We start from the raw sequence: 20,722 nt of genomic DNA, 5'->3' as shown, positions 1-20,722 counted from the left end.
AAGAAAGCCGGGGGCCGCATTCTATAAGCTGTCCATCTTCCCTTGTCCACTTTCTGCGTATTTGTTACGCTGTCGATAGTCACTCAGATGTAACAGCAGCTTTCGGCGTCTGTGGGAAGCGACCCGGCCATTGGGGAGTTGGCGTCCGGACCTCACCATTGGCTGTCTTTGGTTACAATATGCAGCCAATGATGAGGTCCGGCTAAAACCACCCAATGGCCGGGTCGCTTCCCACAGACCCTTGAAAACCGCGGGTATGTCTGAGTGACCAATGACAGAGGAGCAAATGGCCGAGTAACTGACAATGCAAAATGACCCGCTTATAAATACGACCCGTGAACACAGGACTAGTATTTCTCGGAGAAGCCCGTGAAGCTTTTCTCGAATAGAAGTCTACGTTCTTTACTGAATTGTTTCGAGGTAGTTATAACATTCTTGATATAACACGGCTACTTAAGCGTTACACTTAATTAATTACATATGCAATGACACGTATGTAAGGCATACTTAAGGCTACATCTATGCCTTACGTAAGGAAGAGTTACCACTTGCGGCCAAGACTCCTCGATTCAAATGCAAGAAATAGTAATTAAAATGATCTTAAAACCATTAGTCGCTCTAAAATCTGCAAGGAAAGAAGCAATATTGGATGCGAAGCGTCGGACGGCATGGTCTCCAACATAAGTATTTGGCACTACCACAACGAGCCCTATGAAGACCATGAAGAAGAACAGGATCCAGAGTACAGCTGGTGCTGTTATTCCTGAACTTATTTATTTATTGGTGCACGGAGATTCAAAGAACTGATTCAAACAGCGCTGCAAGCCACATTACAGCGTGAATTTGTCCAGCAGACATTCCAACAAGCAACACTTGATATATTTGTTCAAACACGTAACTTTTAACATATTCAAATGCGGAAACCTATTGGCAACAACGCATAGAAATGGGAAAAATATTAGGCATTGCATATTATTCAAATAAAATGATTTGATATTTGTGGCTATACTTTAAGAGAAGCCGTAAAGCTATTACTGCTTAATGTGACAATTGCCTTCGGAATTTCGTTACACTCATCTATTTTGCAAGAAAAAAAATTTGACTCATGTACCGATGCTCTACAAGATATTTCTCTTTTTGTTCATTTTTCTTTCATTTTCATAGTTTATTTCGTCGTAAACCGGCTCGCTTTTAGCGAGACATAAGCTTCCCCAAATATTATCAAGGAGAAATTCCGAAGTGACCTTTTCTATATGCGTTATTCGTTATATGTGTCTACCAATATATGTCACAATATAAATTTTTCATTTTCTGACAGGCTTAAAAAGCGTTATTTTTACAGCAGTGGCGATTTTATTTGTGTCATAGTGCCGTGAGATTTCTAAGGGTCAGGACTGCATTCCGCAGTAAACAAAAAAAAACATTACTGCTCGAAAAGCGTCATTTTTCCTCGGGGCAATTATTTTTCTTCATCGAAGAGCGGTGTGAGCCGAAATACAGGCCCGTTCTAGAGGCCCTGCTGTAATACCGCAATTATGTCCTCCTTCAAATGTAATATGACTTTGCGGTCCTTTTTAGCGCGAATTAAACCCCCAAGGCTCCTGTCTGCTTCGATTTTCGGAAGCGAACATTCATATTTGCAGCAACTGCCAGTGGACTTCCAGTCCTAATGGCTGCAAAATCTCTGTTACCGAAATTTTCCATAGTGTGTGTGCCAACAATGAAAAATGAAGAGGCTCTGGTGCACAACAAGCAATGAGCAGACCAATGTTTGGCCGTGAACTGACGAGATCTGAGAAGCACCTGGGAGGGATGCTTAACCATAACGCATGCAACGTCCCATGTATACCACGCGTACTAGAGTGTGATCGACATCAAAGCGGTGGAAAATAGGACGGGTGTTGAACTAGAAACGGTGCAACAGAGGGAGAAGAGCCTTATCCTTCTCATTGTAGGAACGGGAGCTGGGTCAAAACCCCTCTTCACATTCGTGAAACATTAAAATAATGCCAAATATTTTCAACTTAACCCAGTTTACCGCTTGGCGCAGTGCACTTTCGTCTCACGTCACGCTTTAAGCACAGTTTAAGCTCAGTGATCATTATGCTTGTGTGTTCATGACAAAGGTGTTAGCATTTGGATTCTGCCTGCGCTTTATTTGGGAAAAATTCAATTATTAATCAAGCGAAAGCAATCTTTGACGGATATGAACAAACGAGACGTGGTTCTGATCAATGGCGTTGGCAAACCACTGACGACATTACAAGCTCCGGTTTATATAGTCTCTTATTGTGCGCATTATAATTTAACATCGATTTAGACTGGCAAGATGTTTTAATGCTACAAATCAACGCTTTTATGATATGGTTCTTTTCTGCCGAACATTAATATGAAAGCAACAAATAGCAGAATTTCCCTTATCCCAGCAGTTGCCATCCCAGTTTTTTTCATTCACTCGTAACCAGAAAACTAACACAAAAATTGTATTATTTGTTAGGGCAGCATGTATTCTCGGACGAGAGCAAGGAACGCTATCGTTTCTTGGTGTGGTTCGCTCAATAAATGCAAAGTCAAGAATGGTGAACCCGTTAAGTTTAATTTTCCTTCTCATCGTGAATGGCTGAGCAACTCTCATTATTCATCAAGAAATTGCAGTTCCCTTAAACACGTTGCAGAGCTATTTCTTGATTCACTTTTCTGAAGCACTGATTTGGCCCCGCTCTTTTTACTGGCGAGCACACATACCGACATCACAGAGTGGGGGCCGCCATTATATAAGTTTTTTGAACACTTGCTCGTTACGGTTTTTCAGAACCAATTTAATGACCGCATACGTATATATGGTCATTGCAAAGAGAAGCCATTGAAAATTAAGAAATGCAAACGCTATTTTCATGCACATTTCTAAAGAGTAGAAGTATTTCGCTAGCTCAAAGGGAGACTGAATTGGTTCCGATGAGGATGTCGCTTCTCTTCTGAACAAAAGGCGCTTCTGATAGTTCGCATAGTAAAGTCTTTAGGTCTAGTTATAAATCTGATTTTTTCAAGTTATAGTTTCCGTTTGTCATAGTTGCACTCGTTTCAAGGGAGACAACGGGCGGGTTGAATCCGGTATGAGGCTGACGCATTTTCGAATGCTCTTTCACCTTTTTTGGCACCCTCATTAAAACAAAACAGGAAGAAGAGCATCTCTCACTTTCTGTTCTACAAAAAAGGAATATCGCCTGTAATTTTTAATGTTCTTGAATTATGGCTTCGGAGAAATGTTGCGGCACTTCTGCAGGCCTCGCAGCATTGTCAGGTTGCCACCAGAGTACCCGTCAATCTTATTGAAGCACTTCTTGTATTCCAAGGCATCTGAGTCAGGTTTGGCAAGCATGTAGTACTCTGAAAATAAAAAGAAAGGCAACATTCTCATTGCATGAATTATAAAACCTTATTGGCATCTGAGTAAGGTTTGGCAACCATTTCGCCTATTACTCTGAAAATGAAGAAGAGAAGTACGATAACCTTATCTTATGAACTATGAAACATTATCGGCATCGGCCAGCTGTTGAGGCTCTGCATACTTTTGTCCGATTCATTCTTCGGCCGCAGCTCTATTAGTTTGCGACAAAGTTAGATATAAAGCAATGCAGGCCACCTATCATTGCCCAAAGACTCAGCCACAAGGGAACAGAAGCATACAACTAAAAATGAGTACAGTGCCTTGACTTTGTACTGTTTTGCACCTTCTAGACGTAAATAAAGAACCAAAAGTCATGAAATATATTTAGGGTCATATGAAGAGGACCATCCCTTAGGGAATAACGATGGGCTCCCGCGAAGAGAACCAAACTGTCTAAATGTGAATACGAGATCGCCGTCGAATTCTCACGGCATAGGGAATGCATTGCAAATGCTGCCGATCACCGAGGCACCTCTTAGAAGGGACACGTGGCGGGAGAGACACGGAATCAGGAGGCGAGATGAGGCGAGAAACTGTTCTAATATGAGGTGCCCGTCGCTGACACAAAACAGCTCGGCATAACTATGGTTTGTTTCGGTTTATGGGGAGTTTAACGTCCCTATGCGACTCAGGCTATGAGGGACGCCGTAGTGAAGGGCTCAGAAAATTTGGACCATCTGGGGTTCGGTAACGTGCATTGACATTCCACAGTACACAGGTCTCTAAAAATTCGCTTTCATCGAAATTCGACCGCCGCGGCAGGGATCGAACCCGTGTCTTTGGGGTCAGCACCCGAACGTCAGAACCACTGAGGCACCGCGGCGGTGACCCGGCATAATTATTGATAAAAAGAGGCTTCCGCAGTGTAGTGAGCATGATGGTTATTTGCGGCATTGGACTAGATTTGGAGAAAGCATTGATCATGAAGTGGACACTTGCAAACCTTGCATAACATGTGAACCAAAGTGCGTCTGCGAAAAATCCATCAGACTAAGATGTGACGGTTGAACCTGCTTATGAAGGCAATGTATACGCACGATTTAAGAAGAAGGATTCTGAGAAGCCACCAGCAGTGTCGCGCAACACTTTTTATCACTAAAAAAAGCCCTTATGATGGGGAAAAATAAATCATCTCCGAAATCTTAAGCTTCTCTTCCTCTCAGCTGCTGTATCCTTTCTCACAGCTCTGCGTCGTCACTACACACTTATTTTCCCTCTCACTCTACGTTCTAGCCTACGCTACACTTTTGGTGTCCTCTGCCTAGCCTCTGAGTGGTTCAGTGGTTACAGCGTTCTGATGCTGCGCCAGATTACCTGGGTTCGAACACGACAGCGGGGGTGGAAGTTTCGATGGAGGCGAAATAGTGAAATACGTTGACGTTTAGAGTCAAGGACATAGGCCTTGTACTTACGGGTCACAGTACAGTTGCAGTGGCCGATAAGACATTGGTCTCCGTTGACGTAGTCGAGCGTGAGCTGGTAGACGGTTCCAGTATCTAATGTAAAAAGCATGTGGTAATTTTCATTCTGAAAAATTCCTAATGATGCGGTTTTTCGCAGAAATTAAAAAAAAATCTTTTGAATGAAATTGTACAGAGGAACTTGAGTGTGGGTTTCATACTGGGGTCAAAAAACAAAATAATAATAAGACGTGCTGTCACCGGCTGTTTGATGTTGGAAGCAAAAGAGGAACTCCAAGTGGTCGATTTTCATTGCGAGACCTGCACTACGTGTTGTCTCGCATAGCACACGTGGAGCTTATGGTTGTCACACCTGACACAACATAACGTAACCAGAACTCTAACGGCGGAGAGTAGGAGCACTCCTGTTGCAGGCGTCCAATAGCCATGTGTTTCAAAAGTTTTCTTTCAGTTCTCTTCATTGAATTTAATATAGAGTAAAAGCGCATTTTTGTGAAATATTTTAATTCGTGCAGGTTCAAGACGCTGATGCAGAGCCACTTTTATTCCCGAAGTTTCTGACAGTGACAGTTTTATTATTAAAGCACTCATATGCTTACAAACACCGACCAAGAATCGTGTCTAGTGGGGATACATAGCAATAATGACGTCATGCTGAGTTGAAAAAAGCATAAAACACATAGATACTTCCAAATTTCGCCTAGCCGCTTCGAAATTTGTACGCGCCCAACACGATGGTAGGCGACACTTGCGTAAGCTCCATGAATACCAGTGGGAGTTGCCAGTAGAGCTCACAGACATCATGATTAACTTCTTCCGAAAACGAGAGAGCAGGAAGTGGACCAGGAAGAGCCCTAATGGCGAGACTAGAAATGAAATTGACTTCATACTATGCACTCACCCTGGTATCGTGCATGATGTAGAGGTCCTCGCAAAGGTGCGTTGTAGCGACCACAGAAAGGTAAGGTCTCGAATTAGCTTAAACTTGAAGAGGGAACGGAAGAAACAAGTGAAGCGGAAGCCCTTCACCGACTTCTCGTTAAGTAGGAAAATAGACGAATTCAGGATATCGCTGCAGAGCAGGTATTCGGTTTTAACTGAGGAAGGCGATCTTAATGTTCATAGAATGAATGATAATCTGACAGCTATAATTACGCAGTGCGCTGTAGAAGTAGGTGGTGGGACGGTTCGACAGGATACCGGAAAGCTATCTCAGGATGTGTCGAACCCTAAAGATTGCATAGAATCCGAAAAGCTATCAAGGTTGATAAATAAGTGCAAGGTAGCCTACATCACCAAGTTTAATACGGAGAAAATTGAGCATGCTCTAAAGAACGGAGTTAGCCTAAAAGCGGTAAAGAGGAAAATAGGTATAGGTAAAAACCAGATGTATGCGTTAAGAGACAATGAGGGCAATTTCATTAGCATTATGGATATGACAGTTAAAGTAGCTGAAAAATTCGACAAAAATTTATACATTAGTTAATGTAATCAGAACGTTAATGAGATAAGCAGTAGACTGCAACAAGGGGTAATCCTGCTAATACAAATAGAGGAAGTAAAGAAAGCCTTAGAAGCTAAGAAAAGGGGAAAGTAGCTGCTGAGGATCAGATAACAGCAGATCTGTTGGAGGACGGAGGGGAGATTGTGCTAGAAAAATTAGCCACCCTCTTACGCAATGCCTTAGGGCCTCGAGCGTGCCAGAAGCTTGGAAAAAAGCAATCATTCCCTTAACCAACAAGAAAGGAAACGTGAAGGACTTTAAAAGCTACAGACCAATAAGCTTACTGTCCGTTGCCTGCCAGGTATCTACTAAGTCAATAGCTAATAGAATAAGGACACGCTCAGGCTTCAATCAACCAAATGATAAGGCAGGGTTTCGTAAAAGATACCAAAATAGACCATATTCACACTAACGATCATGTAATAGATAAATGCGCAGAATATAACCAACCCCTATATAAAGCCTTCATTGATTACGAGAGAGCATTTGACTCAGTGGAAACCTCAGCAGTCATGCAGGCATTGCGGAATCAGAGTGTTGAAGAGCCTTGTGGGAAAATACTGGAAGATATCTAGGTTTAATGCGCAGCTACCATAGTCCTCTATAAAGTTAGCAATAAAATTCCAATAACGAAGGGCGTTAGACAGAGAGACACAATTTCGCCAATGCTGATCACTGCATTTTACAGGTGTTCCTAGGCCTTCTCTGGGAACAGTTGGGGACAAGATTTATTGGAGTATACCTAAGTAATTTGGATTCGGTGATGACATTGCTGAGTCACTCAAGAGGTGAACTGCAAATCATGATCAATGAGTTAGGCAGGCAGAGCAGAACGGTGGGTCTAAAATGAACATGCAGAAAACCAAAGTAGTTTTCAACAGTCTCACAAGAGAACACCAGTTCACAATTTATAGCGAAGTGTTGGAAGTGGTCAGGGAATACGCCTACTTATGACAGGTAGTGATCGCTGACACGGGTCATGAGAGAGAAATAATTAGAATAATTAGAATGCGGTAGATCGCATATGGCAAGTTTTCTCAGATCATGAATGGCAGTTTGCCAATATCCCTCAAGAGAAAAGATTACAACAGCTGTATCTTACAGGTACTCACGTATGGGACACAAACGTGGAGACTAGCGAAAAGAGTTCAGCTTAAGTTAAGGACAACGCAGCGAGCAAATGAAAGAAAAATGATAGGTGTAACGTTCGGAGACCGGAAGCAGGCAGAGTGGATGAGAGAACAAACGCGGGTTAATAGCATCGCAGGCGAAATAAAGAGGAAGAAATTGGCTTGGGCAGGTCATGTAATGCGAAGGCGAGATAATTGATGGTCATTAAGACTAACGGAGTGGATTTCAAGAGTTGGAAAGCGTAGCAAGGGGCGGCAGAAGGTTAGGTGGGTGGATGAGGTTAACAAGTTTACGGGGGTACAGTGGCCGCAGCTGGCAAAGGATAGGGTTAATTGTAGAGACATGGGATAGGGTTTGCCTTGGAGTGGGCGTAGTCAGTTTAATGATGATGATGAAAAGCACGTTGGTGACCTCCAAATCTGGCCCGGGAAACCCCACAATTTCGCTCATCCACCGCCGAAATTTGACCTTGGTCGATTTAGGCAAAATAAATCTCCAGCCATTGTTGACCACGCCCAACACGATGGCGACCTCTAAACTTGCCCCAGGCCAACCCCAATATTTGGTCCACCCACCTCTGAATTTTGACCTTGGCCTATTCAAACCAAAACGAATGCACAGCCATAATTGACTTCGGCCAAAACAATGGCGCGCTCCAAATTTGACCCAGGCCATTTTCAAAATTAGGCGCTGCTCTCCCCCGAAATTTCTCCTTGGCATATTTGGACCAAAATTGATGTCAAATCGTATTTTACCGCGCCCAATACCATGGTGATCTCCAAATTTTGCCCGGGAAATTTAGCAAATTTGGCCGGGATATGGCCATCTAGTACAATTGGAATATGATAGCTTGAGCCAAGTTGAAAGCCAAGCCTTTTTCAATGGGCTGCTGTATATGAAAGCAATTTTTCGCCTACCTTATGATTGCACCATAACTATCAATATATCTGAATTTTCCCCTTTCTGGCGCTTGTAGGATGCCGCAATGTTGGTTAAAAAAACTACCGATTTGTTTTGGCCAACAGTATTAAGTAGTGTATGCAGCGGAGGGCATATATTAAAAACCAAAAAAAATTCCTACACATTCATCCTCTACAGCCTGACTAAGCCCACTGCAGGGCAAACGTCTTTTCAATGTCTCTCCAGCTAACCCTTTTTTTTTCACATGCGGCCACTGTATCCCCGCAAACTACTTAATCTCATCCGACCATGTAACTTTCTGCCGCACTCTGCTATGCTTGCCTTCTCTTGTAACCCAGTTTTTACCCTTAAGAGCCAGCAGTTTCGTGCCTTCACTTAACAAGCCCTGTCCAAGCTTATCTCTTCTTCTTGATTTCGACTAGGATGTCATTAACCCACGTTTTTTTTCGCCCCTGCTCTGTCCTCTTCCCCTCTCTTAACGATGCACGGATATTTTTTTTTTCCAAAGCTCGCTGCGTTCTCCTTAACTAAAAGGGGCTCTGAAACACTTTTCGAGGAGAGCACGTCAACTCGCTCAATCACTTCATTTATTGTCACGAAAACCTGGGGCAAATAATACACTTTTACACGCAGCAGATAACCCAGCCCTTCTCGGCGACTCTTTTATGTTCGCCCCCTCCTCCATCGATGGCACCTGCGTGTACACGTTGAGAGCTGGCTAGTGCTTAGATTATTTCAGATGACCGGCAGCTACCATGGCCGATGCCAATAAGCCGCCTGGCTCCGGCGGGTGAGAAAGCTCCGCCCCCGGAAGTGGGGCCCCCGGAATAACGCCGACCTTCGATAGTGCAAAAAGTGATGAGAGGAGCGGAAAGGGCGCTCAGAGGCTCAATATGAAATTTTTCTACAGATAACTTAGATAGCAAAGCCGCTCAAAAAATTATTGCTGAACACTGCTCATGAAGAAGCGTGCGTTAACAACCCCGGCATACCGCAACTTTATTAGAGCCCCTTTAATGGCCCCTTTAAGCTGAACAGTTTTAGTTAGGCTCCATGTTTCTGCCCCAAGGGTAAATACCGGTGCTGCACATTGGCATATTATAATATTCCCATTAATATGTTTGTAACAGTATCTAACAATATGCCACAGTTGCATCACAACTAAAATGATGTCGTACAAATCCGGACATGTTTCCGGTGAATACCTTCTGGACCCCTTGAATGCTACATCCCGGGAGGCTGCCAGATCAATTGCGAACTGCGGAACAACAGCAATGGCGTAATACAAAAGAACTGAGGAGCTTTAAGACTGCAGACTCCGTGGAAGATACAAGGGCAAATTGTGCCACAATTTCGAAACGACCTCTTTTTTCAATGAGGTACATGTAGACGTACGTTATGGCGCCCATCGTTCTAAGACGCAAAAGGTTTTCATAAGTGGAACACACTTTTATCTAACAGCTGTTGAGTACACATTGTTACGTGTATTAATAGTGCGAGATGCCGAGGCAATTGAATTGCTCAAGCGGTTTTCGCGCTCGAGGTGTTTTTTAGCCGTTCACGAGTTTTCCTTATTGTATTTCTTCCTGAGACCTCCACATTATTCAAGAAGAATGCTATTGCTGCAGGCTTCTCGGCTGAATAATGCAGTTTGTTGCAAAGTGCTATTCAATTCTGAAGCGTGAAATTCGCTGAGCGTAAGCGAACGCCCTCAACGTTGCTTTCCTGAGGAATCCAGCGGATTTGTATTGGATTTGTCGTATTGTATTTTCGTTTCACATTGTACCAACGGCACTCTGAATCGCACCCGTTGTTAAAAGCTTCGTGGTAGCAAGATTAAAATTCGTAACTCTAACTAGCAGGAAGGAGGATTAGAAGACAAGAAAACTGGCGCGTTTTTCAAGAGAATCCTTTTTCTTGCAGTACCCACCGCTTCCGTAAGTGACGTAAATCCCGGTGTTGCTCGCGACCTTGAGGGTGGACGTGTCGTGAGTTCTAGATCGGAAAAAAAGTACAAAGGAACAAATATAAGCAGCAAAAAAAAAAAGACTAACCTCGTTTGCTGCGTTTATAACAATGCGGTGGATTTTCGACGCCCTCTAAGGTAGTGGGACATGTGGCGTGACGATAAAACGCCTTGTCACTTATATTACGGCTGTAACGAAATAGCTTGTGTTAGCAGCGAGGACATTTATTTGTAAGGATAACTACCAGAAGTTTTTGCGGCCAGTATGTAACTAGTCGTGCTATTTCGTGGTCTTTTCCGTCTCCTCCTGCTTTTTGGTCTAACGAACAAACTGGCTGCAGGTATTCACCTGCAAGCCCCTCGCAGAGACTGAAAACTGCTGTCCTGCGGGCTTAAAGGTATATATTCAGAAGTAGTTATTTGCTTCTACAATGTGAGTGGTGCTACAGTCAGCTCCTTTACCTCGCTGCCACCTGAGCGTACAGTTCTCAGAAACTCTCGAAAAAATTTTAGATGCTTGTTACTCTCACCGCTGGTGACATTTTACGAGAACTAATTGCGGCGTACATAACCGCAGATGCAGAAGAGGCCGCAGTGTGATGAAGGCTCTATCTCAAGTCGTGGCGCTGCATATTCCTTTGTAAATTTGGAAAACTTGGAGTTAACGATCAATTCACTTTCACCCTAGCTTATTCTAGCCGTCCACGCTAGCTCTGTGGGTAGGGCGACTGCTCCGGTGAAGCTGTTGTCTGGGGTTCGAACCGGCGTTCGAACGACAAAGTTTCTGTGTAATATTCATCGTTTCCCTTGGCAGTCGTACGGTTACAAAGTTGTTTAGAAACAGCATCACCAGACACGAGACACGGAAAATGAGAGGCCACCCGCTGACCTGCTGGAAGATACCTGAATTTCCGCGAATATAGGGAAAAGGTTTGAAAGCCGTTAATTCATATTGTGTTTTTTCTGTACTTAAACAGTGGTGTTCATAATACCATCACTGCCAATGAATCCGTCCGCGCGCTCTCTATATTGTCATGAGCGATCGCTAACAACGCGGAATAAGTCGAGGACTTAGATATGACGATATGGCGATACGATTTGGATGCACCTTTTTACCAGTAACGATTTTGCAGCAAATGCTGTTCATGAGTTGAACTCCCCAATTGCTAACAATGGCGTTTCAGATACAAAAAATCAACATATCTGCCAAACGGCGTCCAAGAAACAAAACGCATGTCTTTTACGCGCACTCATGTGCTCATGTATGAGCGCTCACGCTGAACTCCCATGCGTGCACATGCAATTGCAAAACAGCACACTTGGAAAAACAGCAGACGGGAAGAAACCACAAGAAGAGCCGCGGCAACAGCAAATTTTCGGCTTCTGTTGTGACATGGAGTTATTTCACCATGCTCTACCGGCACACCGATATATTAACAACCTGTGTAACATTCCACATTTAAGAGTTCGTCATCGATGAGGAAAATATCTAAAGGTATCAAATATCATACAACGTGGTACGCATAATGAATTGGTCGTTTTGGGAAAGTTTCTTCACGATTCTAGAATTCTTCACTAACGAGAAATTCAAAAATGGTATGTTTTTTGCAAAATACCCTTATTTCCGGTATATAGTGCGCCAGATATTTGGGTTAATGGTTGAAGTTTTGCGCTTTGCGGGCTATCTAGAGGCGATTACTATGCAGTAATTCTTATTTATCATCGAATAATTCTTCAAACTCACAAATATTGTCGATTACGAGGCTTTGTGATACTCGAGTTGTGCGTGCATGAACATTTTATGTGCACAGGTTGCACATCTTGCTTCTCAGCACTATGCACTGGGTACAGACAATGTAACGAAAAAAAAAACTGACTTTCAGCAGACCTTGAGCACTGCCGATACCAAGTTGAGTGTGGACAGCATAACAAAAATTACGGTACGTCTCTTATGTATACCTCCATAGTACCTCAATCGCTTCGCTTTTTGGCACGTGAATACTTTTAGCAATGATACAAGAATTACGATGAGGTCTTAATTTGATCTAGAGAGATTCGTTATCAAGACATGTTCCACAGCAGCAAAGTTAAATCTTTATGTTCGGGGGCACTAAAAATCCCACCTTCAAAGAGCTTTGCAAAGAGTCAATGAAAACGCTTCCAAATTTTGAGTGGCTACAGCAGTCACGAAATGCACCATGCCTTTAGTGATGCACAAGAGGGGGAGGCAGCACGCTGTACCGCGAAGAACATGAAGTGCCCAATACCCTGTTGCCAGTTCCACCAAATCATATAACCTTGCTTTGCTTTCCTATTGCGCATTAACTTGCAAACGTTACCTGAATTCGCGAGGGCAAGCCTGAGTGGCAATAAGGGTTGTGAGGAACAGGCCAATTCTCAAGCGTTGCGTTAGAAGAATTAGCCCAAGTAGAATATTATGCATGCGGAAGACCGATGCTATCTGATGTTAATGAAGCCATGCAACTGCCCTGCAAGCCTGAATAGCAATACGGGTGGTGAGGAACAGGCTAATTGTCAAGCGTTGCGTTGGAAGAATAAGCCAAAGTAGTACATTATGCATGCGGAATACCGATGCTTTCTGATGTTAATGAAGCCATGCTACTTCCCTAAATGCATGTCCTTAGAACATCGTTAACTGTATTTTCGAAATAATAATAACATCTCTCTAAGAACGGGTCTAGCAGCTGAAGTGTTGCACTTGTATGGTACTCTTCAAGCAGCTTACCGCGAAAAGCACCACACCACAGTCTTCGCTCCAAGTCAGGGTTTTTTATGGGTGCTTTTGATGCGGAAACATTACTACCCCCCTTACGATAAAAGCAGGGGCGTATATGCGTTAGCGTGTGTCCTCACGGATGGTGCGCAAGTCCCCAGGGAGGGCAAGAAAAAGAGGGTAACGTCATCAAGCGACCGTACAACACACAGCAAGCTGAGTAACCCCTTTTCAGAACACGCACTTCCCGTCGTTCGTCTATTTATACTCGCCACTGAGGAAAAACGCTAAGGCGCCCGTGTGCTGTGCGATGTCAGTGCACGTTAAAGATCCCCAGGTGGTCGAAATTATTCAGGAGCCCTCCACTACGGACCTATTTGTTCCTCTCTTCTTTCACTCCCTCCTTTATCCCTTCCCTTACGGCGCGGTTCAGGTGTCCAACGATATATGAGACAGATACTGCGCCATTTCCTTTCCACCAAAAACCAATTATTATTTTTGACTTACATGTAGCGCCAGTTTTCCCTGCAACAGGCGACAAAACTGTGTCGCAACGCTTTCTCGTACAGCGTTCCCGGTGGTGTCATACGATTTCCCGCTGCATATGGCTTACTGGTGCTAGTCAAGTTGGAGGCTAGCTTGTAACAGGATTAGCACCGGCAACAGATGCACCTACAATTGAATTTCTTATAATACTGTTAGCTCTTCTCATAAGGCGCGGTTGAGGTGCGCACCGATATGTCCGGATGTCAACGCACCCAAGGACAATAATGAGTTCGCATCCCCACACGTAAGCAGGCTTAAGTTTCTGTGCCGATTTTTGTTTGTTTTGCCGCCCTCTTACCTGTTAAAAAAATGAAGAAGCGATTGTGCAGGTTCCTCGGTATAAGTAATACCTTAACACCTGGCGCCAAGATGGCCGACTGCCTTCTTCTAGGCTGCGAGGCTGATGGCTTTCAGCCATCCAGATCTACAGATGCGTTCATTCTGGATACAGATGCGCCTCCTTCCATCTTCTAAATGGAAAATGTGGAGGAGAAGGCGCGGGATTGTCGTTGTTGAACCTAATCTATTGCCGCCTACGCCAAAACGTCGTTCGCCCTAAAGAACTTAACCGCAGCAGCGCAGTTTTATCACACCCGGCATCAAAAAAAGATTATCTCGGCTTCCTAATCTCAAGAGACATCGATAAACTTTTGTTTTAGGCACAATTTGCTAAACAGACTTGTGTGCGCGGGAGGATCGCATACCACCATTTCTTGTTGAATGGTTTTTATAGCTGACCACAAATGGCGCTAACAGACAAGACAGACACAAGTTGACGTCAGCCTCGTCTCCTGTGTTTCCTTTGTGATTTACCACAATTTGTTTTCAATAAGGAAACCCATGAGCCCGCCCAGTAAGAACTAGTTCTCTGATATCTTTTTGCCTGTTATTAGTGTTCAAATTATATTTGACGGTATTTGCCATCCCATAAAGCTTCTATTTTTTTTCTTTAGCGCCAGGTGCTGATTGCAGCGTATACTTGAAGCATTTGAGTAACCGATCAACCGTTCGCTACGGGACGGGAACCAGCACGAGCAACGACGTGTATATCTCGTCTTCAGAGCAGACGGCAGAAAATGCGTGCACGAACCCAGTTCTTCTTCGGCAGTGAAAGCATAAATTTTCCCGTCCTCTTTTCCCTTCTCAGAGCTTTCTTTGCTATCAATATCAATAAACAGTCTTGAACGAAGGCATGCTACCCTCCTTTCTGCAAAAAAGAATGGAGAATTTTTGTTGCGTGTTTGCAGCCATTTCTTTCTGTTCATGGTGGTGTTGTTTGCTATTTGGGTCTATGCACAGGAAGATGACCCAAGAGAACTCTAGTGGCCCACGCTTCACTTCTATTCAAAGCATCCTGCCACGGGTTGACGTCAACTCACGGCGTGTTGTTCGCGCTGGCGTCCACGTAGACCACTTTGTACTGCGCCGTGTTGCCGTCGTCGGAAAGCGACATTCTTTCGTACCTCCCGCAATACTTTTTAGGCTTCAGGTCAGAAGTGGCTTGGGCGTCGAACAAGGGAAAATCTGACAGCACCTGCGTCAAAATTAGTACACCGAAAGTGACAGACAACGCCACATGGGCAGCGCAGAAGCTTTCAAGTGTGTTTTTCTTACTTCATCCATCCCCACTCGTGCTCTAAGAGGGATAGAAAGTAGGATATTCACTGTAAGTCCCCTGTTCACTTAACGATTTAAAAGATACGTCGCTGTTTTGTATCTTTCGCTAACGTTCACACAAATTCCATTGCGGCCGGTGGTTCCAAATAAACTGAAAATAGTCTGTCCTATACAAGCGTGCACAGAAGTAAATATATTCAGAGTTTATTAAGCGGAGCAATGATCCCGATGTCGTTTATTTCATTTGCTCCAGTCGTGCGTGCAGATTTCAGTTTGAAGCTTCATGCTCTGTCTTATTATGAAAGATCCATAATCAATGGGAGCAATCAATAAAAATGTAGACAAGTGGCCGTATTCTGAGTTTGTGTCATAATGAAAGCGTCATAATCTTCCGCAGCGGCGACACCCGATTGGTCTTAATGCCGCAAGCGGATGTCAGTTCGGTTGCGACTGTGAGCGGCGGCAGGATGTCACTCTGTTGCGGTTGCCCCACTGAAGCGTCCAGCGACGCAATTGCTCTTTGCCGAGAAATGGAACGCGACCAATGCGACAGAAGAAATATTCAGCTGCAAATTTACTTGCGCATCGGATTCCACTGCAAGGGGTAATCTCAAAGGCGATTTGCTTACTTAATGGACTTTAACAAATATAAACAAGTGTTCAGATACTCTTTTCTGCATCTCACATGTCAGAGGTGTACTTAAACAAGAAAATACTGAACGCAACTAAAAATAGAAACAATAGTTCAGATACTCTTTTCTGCATCTTACAGGTCGGACGTGTACTTAGACAAAATATTGAACGCAACTACGCATGACTTTTCAGCAACAGAAGGCGGCCGCTACAGCCGTCAATCACCGATGGTAAATAAAAGGCTGCTAGCTTGTTCGCACAACACGGCGTTTTACATTTATCTTGAGGATTAAAGTGAACGGAGCAGAAGATTGCGGCATACACTCACTCGCTGCACATTGCACGCTGCGTGCCGTGCTGAACCAATACGTCGTGACGACTTGCCGTCTGTAACATCGCTGAACGTAAGTTGCTGTTAGGATCAGACGGTTGTGCTCACGGTGATTTACGTTTCTATTCCTTTTATTCAAGCATTGCAAGAACCGCGAGATGCCGCTGTTATATTTTTAATTTTTCTGCAGCAAATAATTAAAAGAGATGAGCTGAAAGAATCATCTTGCTGCGTTTCTCTTCATATATGCGTTGGGACTTTTCTTAGGTTCGCCGTGGTACGAACCGCACGTATGGCCACACTGACGTCTGAAAACGGCTTTGCAAGCTAACTCGCGAGCTCAATGCAGAGCCACACTACCGCGACTATCAAGATCCGTGAGGGACGCCGAAAACCACCTCTGGCATGTCAAAAGTGTCGTTGTAGGTGTAGTAGCACGTCGCTGGCTACGTACCATCCGAGGACATGAGTGGTTTTACGCTGGCAGGCATTACACACGACCATAACGCATGACGCTTCAACAGCTAATAGCGAGTTCTGGAAAAGAAAATGCACGTTCCGTTCAGTAAACGCAAGCATTCTGCGGGACATTATGATTTATGTTACATCATTCACCGTTTGGAGAGGAGATAACTCCGGTGATAGTGCCGCCATCTAGTTTCTATGAAGGGAACAATTTCTACAACAAAGCGGTGCTCGTTGGGCGTAAGAGCTACCGAATCGTCGAACGAAATAAAAAAAAATGGCGGTTGTTTAGCACTGGTTAAATTTGGCGTAGCGGAATAGCTACAGCTGGCTGAGTGGAACTTGGCCACGTGACTAACCACTTGACGAACCACGTGATCAGCCACGGCGCCGCGCCGCCGGCAGTTGCTCAGCACTACGTGACCAACCACGTGACAGCGTGGCGGCGCCGCCACGCTGGAGGCTCGAAATGCTACCGTAATGTAGCTATCGCTACAAAAAATCCGGCCAAATTTATCATCCATACAAATTGTTATAGGCAAGATGAGACGAAGCGAAAGCCCCGCACCTAGTTTATAGCCAGTTCACGTGCAGAAAACCGCAGTAATGCCGACTAGTTTGCTTCGAAGCGAGAGGGTCAGCGCGCCGCCGTGTTGTTTGTCCTTTTGCATCTGCTGCGTACACTGTGTCTCTGACGTCACCGTCCGGTTTCTTCATCCCTTCTGACTGCATCCAAAACAGCACATCCGCTTCCGGCGTTCCGACCAATGATGTGTGGCCGCGGCGGAAGATTATGGCGCTTTTTATTATGACACAAACTCGGAATACGGACCCAGGTCTGTTATAAACAAGTGGACTATATTAAAATAATTTACACAACCAAACAATGCAAGTTTCCTTAGGGACCTCCGATGAAAGCCCATGCATTTCGTCCCTCGTTTTTATTCCAGTTTTTTCTATAAAATTATGTAACAAACCACAAGTGAACCGCACAGGCCATTTTGTGGTAAGTATATAAGTTTTAATGGCTTAGAAAAATCTTTACTCATTCGAAGCTTAAATTCAAAATTCCGTCCACAACTGGCTCTGTCCAGCTCAGAACGGCCTCTGTCAGCTTATTAGAAAAAGTAGGCATTCATAAGCGATCCCTCAGATTTTCCACCGAAAACGAGAGTCAGTTTTTGTCATCATAAATGCTTTTTAAGTGCCTGTTCTGAGTATGCGCTTGCGCAGAAAAAGCACAGAAATGTTGTTTTTGTTATAGAAAAAAAATCAGTTCTAATTCCAGTGCCGTTTTGTGTTTCTTGCCCTTCGTCCGTTTTTCCCTGGAACATCAGCAGGAAATTTTCAGGGCAAGAAAAGCTAAACTAGCTGCACATCGATCTCAAAAATTGTGACGTCACCCTCTGCCCTTCGAAGTCCGCGCTATATCGACACATTTTTGTTTTCTTTATTTTTTGCTATAATTGGCTATGATTAATTAACTACTCCCTTTACAGTCATAAAACAAGGCGTAGGGGTTACATTTTGTCTCTTCTGTCTGATGCAACCGTTCGGTTTCTGCTATCCTGAGTAGTTACCGCGTTGTTCGCGGAAGTCAGCGGGACACCGGACGCGCGAGTATGAGCCAATAATGGCTTTCGCCTTAATAAAGGAGGCTCTTCGCAGCTTTAAGCCAAAATGAAGCTTGTCTAAGTTTACCTGATAAACCCTCAAGAGCGCGTGTAACGACCAGAAAGTTGCGCACATGGGTATGACGCATGCCGAGTGGACAAAGCGAGAAGTCACCCATGTTTTTGTGAAGAAATCTAGTACCTTTAAGAGCGGACGGTTGCCGGATTTCACGTACGGTGCCGATAAATGCTTTCCACGTTTATTCCTTTTTCCTGGTTCATAAATATTCTTGCTCGGGCACAAATGATCTATTACGCATCTCGAGAGAATATCGTTTTTTTCGCTATGTATACACGATAAATTGCTAATTTCTTAAGGTACCTCTGCTTGTCTAAGATGGGCGTGAAATACTACAAAATTTTACCGCCACTGGTAATGACAATTTCACTTTGCACCTTGGCGTTCGCTCAAATAGACAGCACTCAAATGGACAGCTATACCTAACCCTCATTATGGAAAGCAAACAGTTCGTTTCTCTGCCACCACCTTGTGGAACTCATTACCAGTTAGCATTAAGCAATCATCAAATATCTGTGCCTTTAAATCCGCTCTCCGTCAGTTTTTTCAATCTTCGAACAGTATTTTACTTGGTATATGGTATTAGTTTTGTCATTTTTATCATTGAATGATTTGTGTTTTGTATTGGTCTTACGCCATTAGGTGTGTAAAAATATTTCATTCAAATAAGAGTTTGCATTACTTCTCGTATCTCACTCACTGCTCTCTTATGATGCCAACAACTTAATTTTTTTTTTGCATCTGCTGTCTGTAATTCTTTTTACAATTGTTGTTACAGGAGGTCCCGTCCACAGTCTCTTGACTCTGGGACCTCCTTCTGTATTCCAGCGTTTCTCTAACCTTGTACCATAAACATGCAATAAACAAACCTTGAACCTAATGTGATGTCATTGCGCAATATTTTGAAATGCGTGACCTAAGCTTTTATTACCAGACTGTGGATTAACACGTCGGCTTTTAGTAACATAAATGCATCTGAGCCATGTGCTTGAAACAACGTATAATAGATTAAGCGGTATTTTTAGGTAAAGCGCCACGAAATTCTGCGTTTTAATTTTATCGCAACACTTTATCTTTTGAGGGCTATATAAACAGACCGTCGTCCGATCCTGCACTCTTATGTTCTGGAAGTATGCAGAGTTGTAATCTGGTATTGCGCTTTCTCGTTTCAGCCCTGTTTCCGTCGTATTTGAAGCTTACATCACGTGCCAACACTTCATGTCTCGTTTAACGTTTGGCGACCGTTTGTCCCCTTTGTTCTTACCTGGGTGGCATCGCAGTCTGCGGGGCTTTCCATACAATCTTGGGCATGGGCGCAACGAATTGATGTCATAGACGCTACTGCCGCTGCCGAAATGACCAGAAAGTTGAAAAGCTTGAAGAAATCCATTTCCTGGGTCCTATGAGAGAGGTCAATGAACACGTTCGTAATTTATTATTAGGGAACCTGAAGAAGTGCAACGCTACATGTGCCCGTACTTCGTTTATATTTGCTATGTTGCTTATGATTAAACATCAGTTGTGGGTCAGCGCTTATGCTGTTTCCTTCCCTTTCTTCTACGTTTTTAGCGATGCTGCCTGAAATACACAATTCTGGACAAACTATTTTTGAAAGAGAAAAAGTTTATGAGCGCAATTTTTTCCAATATTGTAAGATTTCACTACAACAATCAATGTATACACAGATCTGCGTTCGGTAGCCTTGCTTTTTTTGTGCATATCGTCGGCAGCTTCCCGCTTTGGTTTTATATGGCAGTCTTAACTGCTCCGTGTGACCGATTGAAAAAGTTTTAAAAAGGAATATTGCAACACATCAGAAAAATGGACCATTACCTTCAAGATTTTCATACGAGTGCCTTACAATTTGACAATGTTGTAAATATTTGTCCAAGACTGTTGGGCAATATACTTCAAAAATTGATTAATGCCGGCGGCTATTACGTTTAAAAATGCACAGTTATTTCCACAAAGATGAAAAGTCTAAACTTTTATATACTGTGATATAGCTCACCGAATAACACGAGTTCCAGGCAATCTAACGCATTTCGCGCGCACTAACCGTGATACAGGGAAGCTGCGGAGAACATTTGATACAAAACAGTCAATCGCTGACAGTGTTCAGTTCGCCTACAAAACACGAAGGAAGGTGCAGAGGGAAACGTTCCTTGGTGCTTCCAAATCAATATAAACACTGAACAGGATATGAAGCTGCAGAATCACTATTTTGAGCTTTAAAGCTTTGGTTCAAGGCAGTAAAAGAAAAGCGTACCAGGACGTTACTTCTTCAGACCAAGACTATGCAGCAAATGTTCC

The 20,722-nt window shown here is 43.6% G+C and overlaps 1 protein-coding gene and 1 long non-coding RNA gene across 3 annotated transcripts in view; one reads left to right on the top strand and one right to left on the bottom strand.

The window, feature by feature from the left end:
* Positions 1 to 19,701, top strand: part of LOC144134782 (uncharacterized) — a 27,944-nt gene extending 8,243 nt beyond the window's left edge. The window contains exon 3 of the long non-coding RNA XR_013315252.1: positions 19,582 to 19,701. This is a non-coding gene — a long non-coding RNA (uncharacterized LOC144134782). The remainder of the gene's footprint in view (positions 1 to 19,581) is intronic.
* LOC144134780 (uncharacterized) lies at positions 793 to 20,722 on the bottom strand. 2 transcript variants are annotated; one of them, XM_077667609.1, is made up of 6 exons: positions 20,679 to 20,722; positions 19,674 to 19,809; positions 15,051 to 15,205; positions 10,356 to 10,420; positions 4,861 to 4,944; positions 793 to 3,387 (listed from the first exon to the last, which is right to left on the bottom strand). In XM_077667609.1, the coding sequence occupies exons 2-6, from the start codon at positions 19,797 to 19,799 to the stop codon at positions 3,248 to 3,250; spliced, it is 570 nt and encodes a 189-aa protein (XP_077523735.1). In that variant the 5' UTR covers positions 19,800 to 19,809; positions 20,679 to 20,722; the 3' UTR covers positions 793 to 3,247. The 2 variants fall into 2 exon arrangements, with proteins under 2 accessions (XP_077523735.1, XP_077523736.1); XM_077667610.1 differs by lacking the exon at positions 4,861 to 4,944.

Source organism: Amblyomma americanum, chromosome 5, assembly GCF_052857255.1.
Source record: "Amblyomma americanum isolate KBUSLIRL-KWMA chromosome 5, ASM5285725v1, whole genome shotgun sequence".
Lineage (NCBI taxonomy): Eukaryota > Metazoa > Arthropoda > Arachnida > Ixodida > Ixodidae > Amblyomma > Amblyomma americanum.
The sequence above is the reverse complement of the archived record's forward strand: the minus strand, read 5'-3'. Positions and strand labels throughout refer to the sequence as shown.